We start from the raw sequence: 14,996 nt of genomic DNA on the forward strand, positions 1-14,996 counted from the left end.
CATTTGAAATGAGCTGTTTTGAACTTTCACAAAATGATCCTGTGTTTTACGCAGTGATATATAGACCACTGAAGTACCATAAGGACTTTGGTGGTCTGACTGACTTTTCATACTTTATACATGGGGATTTTAACTTGGTGCAATATGTAACCTGACCCGCACAGTCACATGGCCTTACATTAGATTTGGTGATTTCATGTAATTTACTTATTGACAGTGTATGAGTATAGGGTCTCTGATCACAAACCTGTGCTGTAAATCAATGATGCCACTCATAAGGACAGGCACAAATGAAGGCAGGTGAAGATTTTAAGAGAAAGTTGGATTTTTTTTTTTTTATTATCAAAAATTGGTTAAGGAGGAACAGGAGCCTGCATAAGCATAATGTTCATCCTTTTCACCACCAAACTTGGCATCACTATGGACAGTAATTTGAAACTCAGCAAACAGATCAGCACAGTCGTTAAATCAGGTTTTTATCACTATTGCCACTTTTAAGCACTCTAAACAAGGTCGGGTACAGTTTTAGTTCTTGTTGTTTGGACAACTGTAACGCACTTTATACTGTCATTTTATACAAGGCACTTTCATGTTTGAAGTTAGTCCAGAAGTCAAGGAACCAAAAAATGAGAACACATAACATCAATTCTTGTAGTTGTTGTTTGTTTGTTTTTAATCAGTTTAAGAATTAATTTTAAGATTTGATTGTTTGTTGTTAAATCTTTGAAAGGCCCTACAATACATCTAGGACCTGATTCAAATTTACCGTGGAGTGTTTAAAATTTCATCTTACAAATACATTTTTATTCTCTGGCTTTTAACACTGTGTGAGTTGTGTGGTGCTCTGTGTCTTTTATAGTTTTATTTATTTATTTTATATTTTATTGTTTTTTGTATGAGCACTGGTGGAGCAATTGTTTTTGTTTTAATGTTTTGTTTTTTTTTCCTTTCTGCGCAGCACTTTGGAAATGTTACAGTTTATAAAATGTGCCATATAAATAAAGTGGATTGGATTGAAAAGGAAAGTTTTCATATTTCAATTAACTTAATATGTCATTGTTAAATCTTTTATTTGTTCCTTTCACCTGAGAGAGAGAGGGTCCCTTTTGATACACAAATCTGAAATGTGTACACGTCAGAATCCATTTAATATTATAACCTAATGAAATAGATCATTTTAATTTATTTATATGCAAAAAAACATCTTGAACTAAATCCTTAAAGGTCCTATATTACACTAAAATGATTAATGTAAGCTTTTAGCCATGTTATAATGCCGTTACCTCCTCATACCTGGAGTTGTGTTTGGTACCAAAACAAAGTTACTAAAAACAAAAACAAAAAACTGTTCCAGTTCCTTCTATTAAGTCTTCTCATCTTTAAGCATCTGACTGCTAAAATGTTGAGAAAAGCAAAAAGTACTGACCCATGCTGTGTATACATAGTTTTAAACTCATTATGCTCATAAACCGACCAAATCAAAAAGGGACGATAAACTCATCAGCCAGGACACCCTCCAAGGAGCGACTATACACAAACAAATGAGAACCTACTGCTCAGAGGGTGAGGACTTTACTGTGAATACTTGATTTGCTGCACCTTCAGAACGACCTGAAGAGATACCTCAATGAAATCTCCCAAATAAAGTGATCAAAACAAGGTGGTTTTGATCAGAGGAGGAAAGGCACCTGGGAATATGTCAGTCAGTATGTCATCTTTAGGATTCTGGGATTCAACCTAAATTGGTAAAGGTAAAGTTAAACTAATTACAGTTAAACCGGTCAATTTGTGTTCCTATTCTCACCAATGAAGAGCTGTGTTTAGTGAACAGAAGGACAAGATACCAGCGGTTCAGAGTTTTCTCTACAGGTGACAGGGTGCTCTCTTATGCCAGTCGGTTATAGTTCAAGACCCACGTGAAGAATTCTAAAGTGATTAAAAGTCAAAATACAAACCCACCCTGTATTGAGTTTTAACAAGGTATTATGCACTTCCTGTGGGTCTTGTGGGTGAAATCCCTGTTCACTGCGCACTTCTTAATTAATGATCAATTTGATGAAAATGCTTTCAGCTCCTCATATTCTCCAACACCAGCCTCCATAGTTCACCTGTCCCCTGTGTCTTACCAATGTCATAGCTGAGGAAGTCTGCAGAGAAGCACTTGGCTCCATTGCTGAGGGAAGTGTCGTTGTGGGTGTTTCCTCCAAATACCAGCAGAGTCCCACTCAGCAGCACCATCGAGTGGAGATACCGCGCCAGGCCGCTCTCCTTCAGGATCCACCTGTACACAAGAAGACATGAGCTTCAACTCACAAAAATATGAGAATCTTTGCAGTTTATTTTCACCACTTATGATTATATAGGAGGAAAACTACAGTGCAGTAATTTCCCTTTTCCATTGATCACTTAGAATAGAGGTGGGAGTGTGGAAGTGCAGAAGTGCTGTGCAAGTGTGTTACTCCATTAACACATACACTCTCTGCAGATGATTGACAGCTGCCCCAATGTGCTGAGCATAGCCTCTGCAGTGTTCTTTTTTCTCTCAAGATAAAATGTCTCGCTCCTAAGGAAAGGATTAAGTGGTCAAAGACGGCTGATACTCTGAGCAACACACAAGTCTCACAAGTACAAAGCCCTATAAATGCACTTATTCTGTCACATACCAATCAGTCAAATCAAAATCACTTTATTTGTCCCTGAGGGGCAATTTAAGCACATTCAGCAGTAAAATACAATCATAATAGCCAGCTCAAACCAATGTCTTAGTGCAGCTCAACAGGTAGGGTCACCGGATCCTGTGTCGGGGCAGTCTTAGGTGATTAACAGCCACTGGGACAAAAGTGTCCATTCTCAATGTCTTCTGTGTTCTGCAGCATCAGAGCAGCCTCCAGGGGGAGCCAGTGAACTCTGGACACACAAGAGGAAAGCCTCTCCTAAGCCTCTCACTCTGCTCTGTTTTGTTTGGCAATGAGAGGTCCATTCCCTCTGGAACGTCTTATTTGGTGCAGAAAGCCTTTTGCATTGTTTTAAAATGTCTGTAGCAGAGCCATCACGGATACAGGAAAAACAAACTGCTCAAATCACACAATCCAATATTCATTAACTTTTGTCCTTTGAACTGCACAAGCTGCACTTCTAATTTGGTCAAACTCTCCAAATATGAAGTTAAAATGTAACATAACTTTTTTTTTTAAGTTTACAAACTGCTCCCTGTGCCATCCAGTCACCTGTAAAGGGCAGAGGACCACGACAATGGCAAACACAAGCCTGACTTTTACTCAGGTTAGTTAACATAACCTCAGTTCTATGAGTGTGCCAGATTTGATCAGGCTCAGACATACATCAGACATACAAATGTGCGTTTCAGTGAGTGGGTTATGGTGCACTCCTCACCAACTGTCCCTCAGCTCACCACAGCAGCACACAGGGGTCAAAGGTCAAGGGTCACCACAGAGGGACAACTGCTGATCTGTGATGACATGTATAATCCAGCTGGATGCAGAGGAATGTATGAGCAAATAGATTGACATTATGCACATCCAGGCACGTCAACAACGACACTGTGGGTTGAAAGTCTGAAACATGGTGTAGACTAATAACTTATGAAGCATGCTATTATTATTTTTATTTTTATTTTTTCCCAGACATTTGGTTTGTTTCTAAACAGATCTGACCTTTAACTTGGCCTAGTAGCCTCACCTGCTTGTCACCATGGAGATAGATCTTACTGTGGAACATTCCAAAGTAATACCATCTCTTATTGGAGACAAGCAGGTGGTGGAGTCTTTGTCAAAAAAGTTACCAGCACAGCTGTTTCTTAATAAGAGTTTTGTGTTGTGACCTTTAGCAGAAACAGTCTTGATATTATCTCTGTGGGATTATGTGTGGTTCTAGTATAGAGATATTTCCACATGCACTGAAGTGAACGAGTCTACTGTCAGTGCTCACTTCGGTTTTCACAAAGTATTAGAACACAATTACACTCTAATCTCTGCTCCCATCTCACTAAACTCACCAAACGGAGCCGTGGGTGTTAAAACAGCCCGTAATTAAAAAGTCAACTGTTACAGAGGAGAGAGACCAGGGAGTTTAGCAGTGGGAGGGCAAATCCTAGCAATGTTTCCTACAGACTTCTTGGAAAATTATTAAAAGCTTGATGAGGGATGAACATGAATATATATTAATTTTACCAATAAGAAAACAGATACAATATATATGTAGTTAAACATTGTTGATAGGTATGGCAATGAAACTCATCTATGAAACTATAGAGAATACACTTTGTATTTTAACGTTCTAATACTTCTGTTAAATACCGTAAATTTCGGACTACAGAGCGCACCTTGATATAAGCCGCACCAGCTAAATTTGAAGAGAAAATCAATTTTGTACATATATAAGCCGCACCTGAATAAAAGCCGCAGGTTTTCATATTGTAACATGAGATATTTACACAGAAAGACGGTGCACTGACACGCTTTTTTTTAAACTGTGCCTGAAAATTGGCACCAACACGACAACAACACGGGATGAACACATCTGCAGGTTTAGAAAATAAAGCTGCACCAACACGGAAAATCTGCTTTTATTTCCTCTGAAAACTTTTGTCGTCTTTTTACATTGACCAAGTTGGATTCATTGATGTCGAGCTTACGTGCAGTGGCTCTATTTCAGGGGTCGGCAACTCGCGGCTCCGGAGCCGCATGCGCCTCTTTCCGCCTCATACTGCGGCTCTGCGTGGCTTGGGAACTGACAGACACAGCTCACAGTCCTGCGTAAAGAGCCCTGATTTTCAGACGCTGTGCGCACAGGGGTCAGGAGCAACTTTGGCCCGTCCCTAATGACACACTAATAAGCTCGTCCGTAGATGTATCATGAAAATCCTGCTGGAAATCGCCACAGAAATCTATTTGATGTAGTAGCAAGTATATTATCTGCTCTTGTATCCGCGGTGACGTATCACGTATAACACATCAGACACGACGCACAAAAGTAGAGCCACAAGCGAGTGAAAATGAGCCAAAACAAAAGTCTTTGGAGATCTTTTTAACAAAGGGGAAAAGGACAACTGAGGAGCCAGAAGAGGAGACTACGACCTCCAAGAAAAAGAAAGATAAATTTAACAGACAATGCCTACTTAAAATCTGGGTTTGTCGCTACAGGTGACTCACACGCACAGAGTCCGCTCTGCGTAACATACGGGAAAAGCAAATAAGGCAATGAAACCTTCAAAACTGCTTTGGCACATGGAGAATAAGCACCTGGGATTAAACGATACGCTACGAGTTTTTTTGTTGTTGTTTTTTAAAGAAACTGCGGAGTAGACATATAATCAGCGCGATGCATGATGCAGCGGTTTGGTGAGTTGTATTTTTTTAATGCACTTAAGTTGTTTTTGCCATATTTATCTGCCACGTGTAGAAGGCTTGTCCGTGAAAGTAAAACCTACATTATTCCGTTACATTATTGTTATTATACAGTGTTATCTTCATTTTAGATGTCAAAAAGTATTTGCGGCTCCCAGTGTTTTATTTTATGTGGAAAGTGGGTCCAAATGGCTCTTTGCGTGTTAAAGGCCGACCCCTGCTCTGTTTCCTTTCTGTTTCTTTATCTTAAAAACTGCATCATATCCATTTCATGATGCGCAAAATGATCGTTCAAAATCAAAACTAGTGAATTCTTCAGAGCAGAATCTTTCCCCACGTCTGTCTCACTTTTACGTTTACAGCTAGAGAGCGCCCCCCAGGGTCCGTTATCCAGTAAAATTCCATATATAAGCCGCACTGCTGTAAAAGCCGCAGGGTTCAAAGCGTGGAAAAAAAGTAGCGGCTTATAATCCGAAATTTACGGTATATCATATCTTTTTGGTCATTAGTTACCCCATAAACCAGTGCTTCTTAAATGTTTCACATCAAGTAAGAAAATATTTCGCCTTCTGAGGATGAGTGGACATAAACTAAACGAATCTAGATCTCATTAAATGGTGAATGGTCACATTTTTAAAAAGCGCTTTTTCCACCTTTAAGGCACTCAAATCACTTTACATCAAGGAACCACTCACCCATTCACACACACGCACACACACATTCACACACACACCCATTCACACGCCCATTAACACACACACACATTCACACACACACACTCACACACACGCGCATTCGACAAAGAGAGAGAGAGGAAGAGAGAGACAGAGAGAGGAGGACAGCGACAGAGAGAGAGTTGAAGAGAGAGACAGAGAGAGACACAGAGAGGGAGAAAGCGACAGAGAGAGAGAGGAAGAGAGAGACAGAGAGAGAGACACAGAGAGGGAGAAAGCGACAGAGAGAGAGGAAGAGAGAGACAGAGAGAGGGAGAAAGCGACAGAGAGAGAGAGAGGAAGAGAGAGACAGACAGAGAGAGGGAGAGAGAGAGACACAGAGAGGGAGAAAGCGACAGAGAGAGGAAGAGAGAGAGAGGGAGAAAGCGACAAAGAGAGAGAGGAAGAGAGAGGCAAAGAGAGAGGGAGAGAGAGACAGAGAGAGGGAGAAAGCAACAGAGAGAGAGGAAGAGAGAGACAGAGAGAGGGAGAAAGCAACAGACAGAGATAGGAAGAGAGAGACAGAGAGAGGAAGAAAGCGACAAAGCGAGAGAGAGGAAGGGAGTGACAGAGAGAGGGAGAAAGCGACAAAGAGAGGAAGAGAGAGGGAGAGAGAGAGACAGAGAGAGAGAGACAGAGAGAGGGAGAAAGAGACAGAGAGAGAGAGAGGGAGAAAGAGACAGAGAGAGAGAGGGAGAAAGAGACAGAGAGAGAGAGGGAGAGAGACTGACAGAGATGGCCGGAGAGAGAGGAGCAGACAGCAGCATGTGTTACATCCCAGCTCCTGTTACGTTCTCTTGCCTCTACAGGTCATCAGGGGTCACAGGGTCAGTAGGGGTCATCTCCACTGTCAGCTCTGTGTAAGCAAATACTTACTCAGAGTCCACAGGTTTCCATCACACTGCAGAACTACTGTCACTTTTACACAGGACTGGGGCTATGTAGAGCTGTCAGAATGTCACTAATGCCACTTCATAGCTGAGCCGTCAAATTGTATGAAGTACTTTTTGCAGTACACTATATTTTCTGTATGGCAAAATGGCAATATGGGCAACTTGTATTACTGCGCAGTAATAATTCTTTTTGCACACAAAAGTTGACAAGAACATCTTTAAAGAGTGGGTATTATGTCAAATTGATCTTCTTGAGTTTGTTACCATGTTTCAACATTGTTCCCTCATCAAAAACATGCCGAAGTTTTAGATGTCATCCATGCATGTATTTTAGCAATCTCTCCCAGGCCCTATTCGAAAAATCCTTTTCTCTTTGTCTCTGAGTTTCAAAACACAGAGAAGCACTTCCTGTATTACCACATGACATCACAAGGTGGAACAGAGTGTTTTCCATTTGAGAGAAGAACTAAATATGCAGGGTTTTTGTGTTAAACATTTGAGATTGAAAACACAACTCCAGGTCTCTTTTTTGATGACAAAACAACATTATAACATAGATCAGAAAAAAGAGTAATATGGGCCCTTAAATATTCTTATAAATCAGACTACAACATGCAAAAATGTATAATTGTGCTTAGGCAGATGTGCTCCATGGCAGGTCAAAAAGGGTGAACCAAGTGAAGAGGTAAGGATGGATAATCCTTTTCACACATGAACTCGCCACCACAGAGTCCAGACCTTGAGAATGTTTGGAAGGGCTGGAGAAGAATGGTCCTATCATGAGCACATGATCTTGACAAACATACAGCACATACAGCATAGGGGTTTGCAAAAATATCAAATATAGATATATGGGATTGTTCAATTTGATGATATAGTACTGATATTGTGGGCTGCTGTATTATATGTACACATGTATATGTATGTGTAGTATATTGCAGAGAGTATTTATATTTTCTTTATTATTATATTTATTATTTTTGTGACAGCACTGCAATTTTGTTGATTGTTTAGAGGAAGGAAACTTGTTTATACAGTTGTCCCTCACTATATCACAGTTCACCTTTCGCAGTCCCGCTTTTTCACAGATATTTTTAATGCAATTTAGCATGCTTTTCTTTTTTTTTTACAGCGTATGAATGGGCATTGTGTTCTGTGTTCTGAGGGACTGTAGACCATTGTCAATCAATCTCCTCAGTGCCGTGTCTCCTGTACAGTACAGAGTGCATTCAGCTTGCCACAATGTCGATGAAACGTTCTGCACCGACAAAGGCGCCTACGAAGTTTGAACTTTGAGAGTTTAAACAAGAGAGAAATGTGAGAAAATGTTAATGCCTGTGTGAGAAAAGTGTATAAAGTGTGTGGTGAGGAGTTTTACAGCCTTAAAATATATATATAATTGTAAAAAATAAAGCTGACTACTTTGTGGATTTTGCCTGTTGTGGGCTATTTTTAGAACACAACGCTCACAATAAATGAGGGACCAGTGTACAATGCACATCCCCACTGTTTTGATTATTACAGTGGGTGTTTCATATTAACTTTGCACATGTAGTGGTTTAACAGACTTTTAGTATCACATGATTTAGTAGTTATGTTGTGTAAATGCTGAGCTCATATAAGCTATGGAGGAGTAAGCAATGATCAGTACAACAGTTTTATGTATTATTCTTGTTACTACCATGCACTAAACAAAATTAACTTTGTTATATCATCTTCAATAAGGACGATAGATGCACCAACAAAGTTTTTTTTTGTTTGTTTTTTTTTTACTGTGGGGTTGATCATTAAATATGGGACTGAGAGTCTTTATTTTATACTGAACCATATCGAGTCGCCTTAAAATATATTGTCGAATCAAAAGTGCACTGTATCGAGATATGTATCATATACTGGCCTGTGTACTGAGGTGTGTAACATATCGCCTTAGTGATACCCAGCCCTATCCCTGCTGGTGTCTTACCATGTCCTGGAGTGCACGTGGTAGCGGTACAGGTGGTCCACCAGGCCGAACTTGTTGTGTCCCTGAGTCTTGTATCCTCCGTGCACAAACACACAGCCACAGTCCTGATCATACACGCTACTGTGGCCATAGCCGCCCTGCACCAGAGCACCCCGAGAGGACAGCACCCGCCATGACTTCTCACCTGGGACACACAACAGAGAGACATGTGATGTAAAGTAAGGTTTCCCTTTATGAACATGGTATAAATGTGTCTTCTGACGTTGACATTGTTCAGTAGCAGCAGAAGACATAACTTCATCTTTGAAACTTGAAATATGTCCATCAGACCTGAGGTGAGAGTGTTAGAATTGTGGACACTAATTTAATTTTATTAATTTATTTTTATTTTTTTTCTTAAAGCAGCGCTTATATGCAAACTTGACTTTTCAGAGCTTTTAACTATGTTATATTTGTTTCCCCTCACCATTTACTCACTTGAAGTTGTATTTGGAGTGATCTGTGCATGTGTGAGCTCTCTCTAATCACTTATTTTAAGGACAGCATTTTAGTAATAAATTCCTCTTTTCACTCCCACCGGGACATGCCCCCTGCTCTGTGCTTACTTCATTCTCCAGTTCTATTTTCTTAATCAGTGATATGCATAGGATTCAGATTCATTTAGTTTATTTATGTTGACAGAGAAAACGTATTTTGCCAGGAAATTTCTAAAAAGTAAATGCACAAATGTTAAACCTGACCATTTATATCAGTGACCAGCCCCATGAAGTTCTTGTATTACAACAATAATCATATTAATTTATTATTATTATTATTATTATTATTATTATTATTATTATTATTATTATTATTATTATTATTATTATTAATATTATTATTATGTAAAATTATTGCCCTATAGAAGGTTGTGATGTCATCTGAAACCCAACATTATACCATTGCTAAAAGCTACAAAAAGTAGATTTAACTGATCATCTTTTAATGAATATAAGTTATGTTGGATGATTTTCAAAAACTTCCTGATGCCTTGACTTGCTCTTCTCTCCAGATCTGAGCCAAAAACACAGGCACTGAGAAATGGCCCAAGGAAAGAGGTACAGCGGAGAGGGGAGGCAGAGGAGGAAATGAGGTTTTATTCCATTTAAAATCCAGCTTTATTAAAACAGCACAATGAATACAAATTAATGTATGCAAAATGGAGCTCATATTACATCACCCGAGCAGCGCCCCATAACAAACAAATAAACAAAGGATGGTGCGAGGAAAAGAGGTGCATAAACATCAAAGCTAAGAAAAGGCATGAAACAGAATAGAAAAGGGAAAGAAGTATTGGGTTTGTGGAGGTGTGAGAATAAGTCAAACCGTGTCCACAAGGGGGAGTAGAGAGCGATGTAAAAAAGAATAATCATGTCTTTGTATTATAGAGAAGAAGCACATTTCAAAACAACCATAGCTGCCCAAAGTGCTGCACAAAGGCAATATAAAGTGCGATCTTATAAAAATAAACATACAAAACATGATAAAACAATACAATACAAATGTTCCACTCACTTTGTGTTAAAAGCCAGTGCATACAAATGAGTTTTCAACAAAGACTTAAAAATATGTAGAGATTGGGCTGTTCTAATACTCAGAGGAAGATTATTCCAGAGTTTGGGACCAGCTACAACAAAAGCTTGGTCCTAGGAACATCCAAAACCATCTCGTCTGCTGATCTCAAAGCTTTACTTGAAACATGGACAGACAGATGCTCAGAGAGATAGAGAGGGGTCAACCTAACATTCTGGACTAACTGTAAGCAGTGGATGGAGCCCTGGCCCAACCCACAGTACAGGGAGTTACAGTAGTCCTATCGGCTGGTAATGAAGGTATGAATGACACACTCCAGATCAGTGCGGGGCAGGTATGGCTTCATCTTACTAAGCAGGTGAAGCCTATTGTGCTGTTATTTGTTGCATAACACTGTATCATCTCAAAGTCAGGCATGCTGCATTCTTTATAATATTATCAGAGGTGGATAGTTAACGTCTGATTACATTTCTTCAAATACAGTTGTATAATAAAATTTGTTTTCAACCCCCAACTTTTGTTCCTACCTGAGAATAGGCCTAGCATATCTGACAGTGCAACAGTAAAATTCTCTTGCTTATTTGTATGTCTTTGTGCTGATATTGTAGTCCATGATCAGTGTTCAGAAGTAATTAATAGTGATACTGATGTACCGGGAAAAAAAAAAAAAAAACATATTGAGAATACATGAGAGAGTACATGAAATGGTATTGAGAAAGAACTGATTTTGAGAAACTGTATTCCACTACAGTTACTCTTTTATTTGTATTCAGAATACAGTTACTTTCCTAAAAACAAACTAAGTACCATGTTTTTGATCTCAGGATATTAGTAAGAAAAAACTGCTCTTTTAGCTGCTCTTTGAGTTGTTCTTTTAGCATCTGTTTTATCTCTTCTTTTAGATCATCTTTAAGTTCTCTTTTAGCTGCTCCTTTGGTTCTACTTTCAGCTGCTCCTTTGGCTCTACATTTAGCTGCTCTTTTAGTTGTTCTTTTAACTCCTTTTAGCTTTTCTTTTTAACTGTTCTTGTAACTCCTTTTTTAGCTGCGGTCTTCACTTCTTCATGTGCAGGCCCTGGGTTGTCACACCTCCTGACATATACTTCTGACAGCTCTAATTAAAGTATTTTAAGCTTTAATCTGGCATTTTATAATCATTTTGGTTTTATAACTTCAAATAGGCCTATTGGAATGGTAGATTTTGGACTGCACAGTGTGATAGAGGGAAAGAGCTGGATTTCATTGTATTTTCATAGATTTAAAGGTGCATTACATAATGTTTCTCTGCGTATTTAAGATGTAATTGCCTTGATGGAAGTATTCCACAGTATAACATTAAATGGGATATTATTATGTAAAATTAATGTTTATGAACTTTTAAACATGTTATAACAGTGTTCCCTCATCATTAGCTTACTCTGAGTTGTATTTTGATTAATTGATACATGTTTGAGTCCCCTGTGTTGCTCTGCATTTGAGGCTTGAGTGCCTGGGAAATTTCCGTTTTCACCTACCCCCTATCTCCGCCCACAGCTCTGAGCGTATTTGCAACTATTTAAAAAGTTCAGAATCTAGATCATACAGGAAAGGCTAAAAATGTTGCTCATTTTTCAGCGAGTAAATGGAAAAAAGTAAATGAGTGAATATGAGGATAGTGAAGGAGAAGAAGAGAGGGATAAGAAGAGGAAAAGAGGAACGGAGAGGGAGGAGACGAGGAAGAGAGGACAGTAAGGAATAGAGGAACGGAAGAGCGTTAGGGGAAGAGGAGAGGCAATGAAAGGGGAAAGTGAGTCGAAAGCAAGCGAGGGAGAAAGGCCGGTGAAGGAGGGAGGAGAGGAAGCGAGGGAGGAGTGAGAAAGCAGATTTATCACTGTCTCCTCCTAATGAGTCCCTGTACGTCTGCGCCGGGTATACACAGGAGCACAACAACATTTCACTATTGATCCCAGAACAAGTTTGTCGACTAAAGTTCCCTCTAAATTGTGTTTTGTCTCCTTCAGAGGGGACGGGGTCAGGAGAAGTCACACAGCACAGAAGATACTCAGACATCCAAAAACATCTCTACAGCTCCAAGTGCCTCAGGTTCTCCCCAGGGTCCTCCTCTCAGCGGGATGAGCCTGGAACATCTCACCAGCAAGTTTGGGGAAATGTATCGTCAGCTGGCTCCTCTTAAATAACAAATGTGAAGCATTATTTTTGTCGTGTTATTTGTCCTAAAATGTTCTTGAGCACCTTTACTTTGGCATTTCAGATTGTACTGAACTTAAAATATCAGCCATATTCTGACAATGAACTGGCAGTAGAGGGACTTAGTATTAAAGAAAATCATATTGTGCTAGACCCTGGTATATAGTTACAGTCTATGAACCCATGAATCATTATGTTATAATTTGCACTATTTCAATAAGAGTATTCATCTAAAACAACTTAATAAAAGAAACAAGTCAGCTGACCAATGGGAGCAGATGTCACCGTAAATGTCATTGCAACAAAGAGCCATGCAGCTGTTGGTCACTCCGATGGACAACTGCACATCACGCTAGAGAGCAGTGGATTTTTAAACGTTTGTACCAAAATGATTATTAAAATTAAAGATTGCTCAAACATGCACAAATCGCTCCAAATACAACTTCAAGAGGGTAAATGAGAAAGGGAAACAACTACAATATGGCTAAAAGCTCTGAAAAGTCAATTTTGCATAATAGGTCTGCTTTAACATCCAAGAACTGAAACATCTGTAATGAATGTGACTTGTCAGTAGAAATGCTCAGATTTTAACTTGACTTACAAACTTAAAAACAGCACAAGACACCTCCAGACTTTCATCTCTAATGTCACAAAACCCGAAAATTTATAAATTGCATGTTTTTTAATGGGGCTTAAAAGGATGCATGTTTTTGATGAGGGAACAATGTGGTTAAAAACTCCAAAAATGTATTTAGTATATTATATGTTCTTAAACATGGAGGAGCAGTGGTTGTACTCCAAGCAGCTTTTGAGGTCATAATAAGTCCACTGTGTACTATCTGCATTTAATTTTGTCAAATAACTAGTGCGTAATTAGCATGCTAGTTGTTGTTATCTTTACCACATGGCTTAACTCTGCTCTGGTCTCTGAAATTTGTGAAAAGCGTTTATAAACTCATAGTAAATAATGAGGATGCTCAGAATGCTAAAGTGTCTAAAGTCATGAACCACACCATACAACGCCATGGACTGCATGAATGACACTTCTGTCTGTGCCAAGCAGACGCAGCAGACAAAGAGTGCACATTTAGCCCACAGAATGTCTTTGAGCTCTGTAACATTTCAATAGTGTGTAGGCCTATATAATACAGTATGATTAAAAAATAGGCATATTCAATTTAGGCATAACCTGCATAAGCTGTATTTGTTCAAACAGTTGTAAATTTCTACACATTGACATAAAAGTCTCAAATCCATTTCCTCACATCTCCTCTGCCCTCTCTCACACCAGACTCTCGCTCGGCTCACAGAGGATGGCTTCTTGTCTTTGATCAGTCAAAGAATCATCTTCTTATCCTATGGGACATCTCAGTAGTGTCAGATGTGAAACCTGTTGTTTAGGCTCACCTGTCAGGACAAAGCTGGCACACTGTCAGACAGCAGTAACATAGATAGCATCTAGTGGTGATATGTGAGAATACAACAGGACCTCATAAGCCGATCTAATTTCAGATGGAAGCTTTACGGTGATACTCTGTAACGTTATGGGGGTAGAAAGTCAACTGCATGATTCCATGGAAATAAAAGTTAAAACCGTACTTTAAAACATTCTCCATGAGGAAATATGAGTTTTACATCATACTGTGGAATATTATATCCAAAGGAACAGAATTTCCATGGTAACAAGTCAGATTTGTGGAGATACAAGCCTGCTTAGAAGTATGTTTTACTACATTTTGTGGAATAAACACAACCAAAAATGAAAAAAGAACATGCTTTTATTTTAGTCTTTTTGGCAAAAAAGTTGCATACCAGGACCGTGATTATTGTTGAACAGTCTACTTCTGACAATGACGATTAATCGCTGAATCTTTACCTGGTCGATATCCCGATGCAAAGTCATCCAGTTTCTTTAAACTTTAAACCAGAGTTAATCCCTCTCGAACCCTTTAATCCAGCCCCAGAGAACAGGGCCCTAATCATCGTCATGAATTCTGATATTGAAATGTCATGTAAACAGCAAATCAGGATGTGGATAATCTGATTTAAAAACTACAGACGAAATGTAACATTCAGGGTCAGTCATAGCAGGGTGAGAAGGAGGCCCTGTGGATGCAGCCAGCGGCGGAATGGCAATCGGGAGACATGGGAGATTTCCCGGTCAGCCTCTGTGGGCCGGGGTCGGGCTTGTTTGATGTCAGGCAGGAGAGATGCAAGAGGAGCATGCGGCTACTGCTTTGTTTCATAATGGAAGCGATATATAAAAAAAGGAAAAGTTCCTCCAGCGCATATTGCTACATTAATGC

At 39.3% G+C, this 14,996-nt stretch overlaps 1 protein-coding gene across 1 annotated transcript in view; it reads right to left on the bottom strand.

Annotated features, from left to right (window-relative positions):
- The window catches only part of atrnl1a (attractin-like 1a), a 347,237-nt gene that overhangs the window by 296,601 nt on the left and 35,640 nt on the right, over nucleotides 1-14,996 (bottom strand). Inside the window, exons 9-10 of the mRNA XM_033980189.2 lie at nucleotides 8,936-9,119; nucleotides 2,127-2,281 (exon numbers count right to left, since the gene is read on the bottom strand). Of these exons, the coding sequence (XP_033836080.1) occupies nucleotides 2,127-2,281; nucleotides 8,936-9,119 (339 nt within the window). The remainder of the gene's footprint in view (nucleotides 1-2,126; nucleotides 2,282-8,935; nucleotides 9,120-14,996) is intronic.

Source organism: Periophthalmus magnuspinnatus, chromosome 15 (genome assembly GCF_009829125.3).
Source record: "Periophthalmus magnuspinnatus isolate fPerMag1 chromosome 15, fPerMag1.2.pri, whole genome shotgun sequence".
Taxonomy (NCBI): domain Eukaryota; kingdom Metazoa; phylum Chordata; class Actinopteri; order Gobiiformes; family Gobiidae; genus Periophthalmus; species Periophthalmus magnuspinnatus.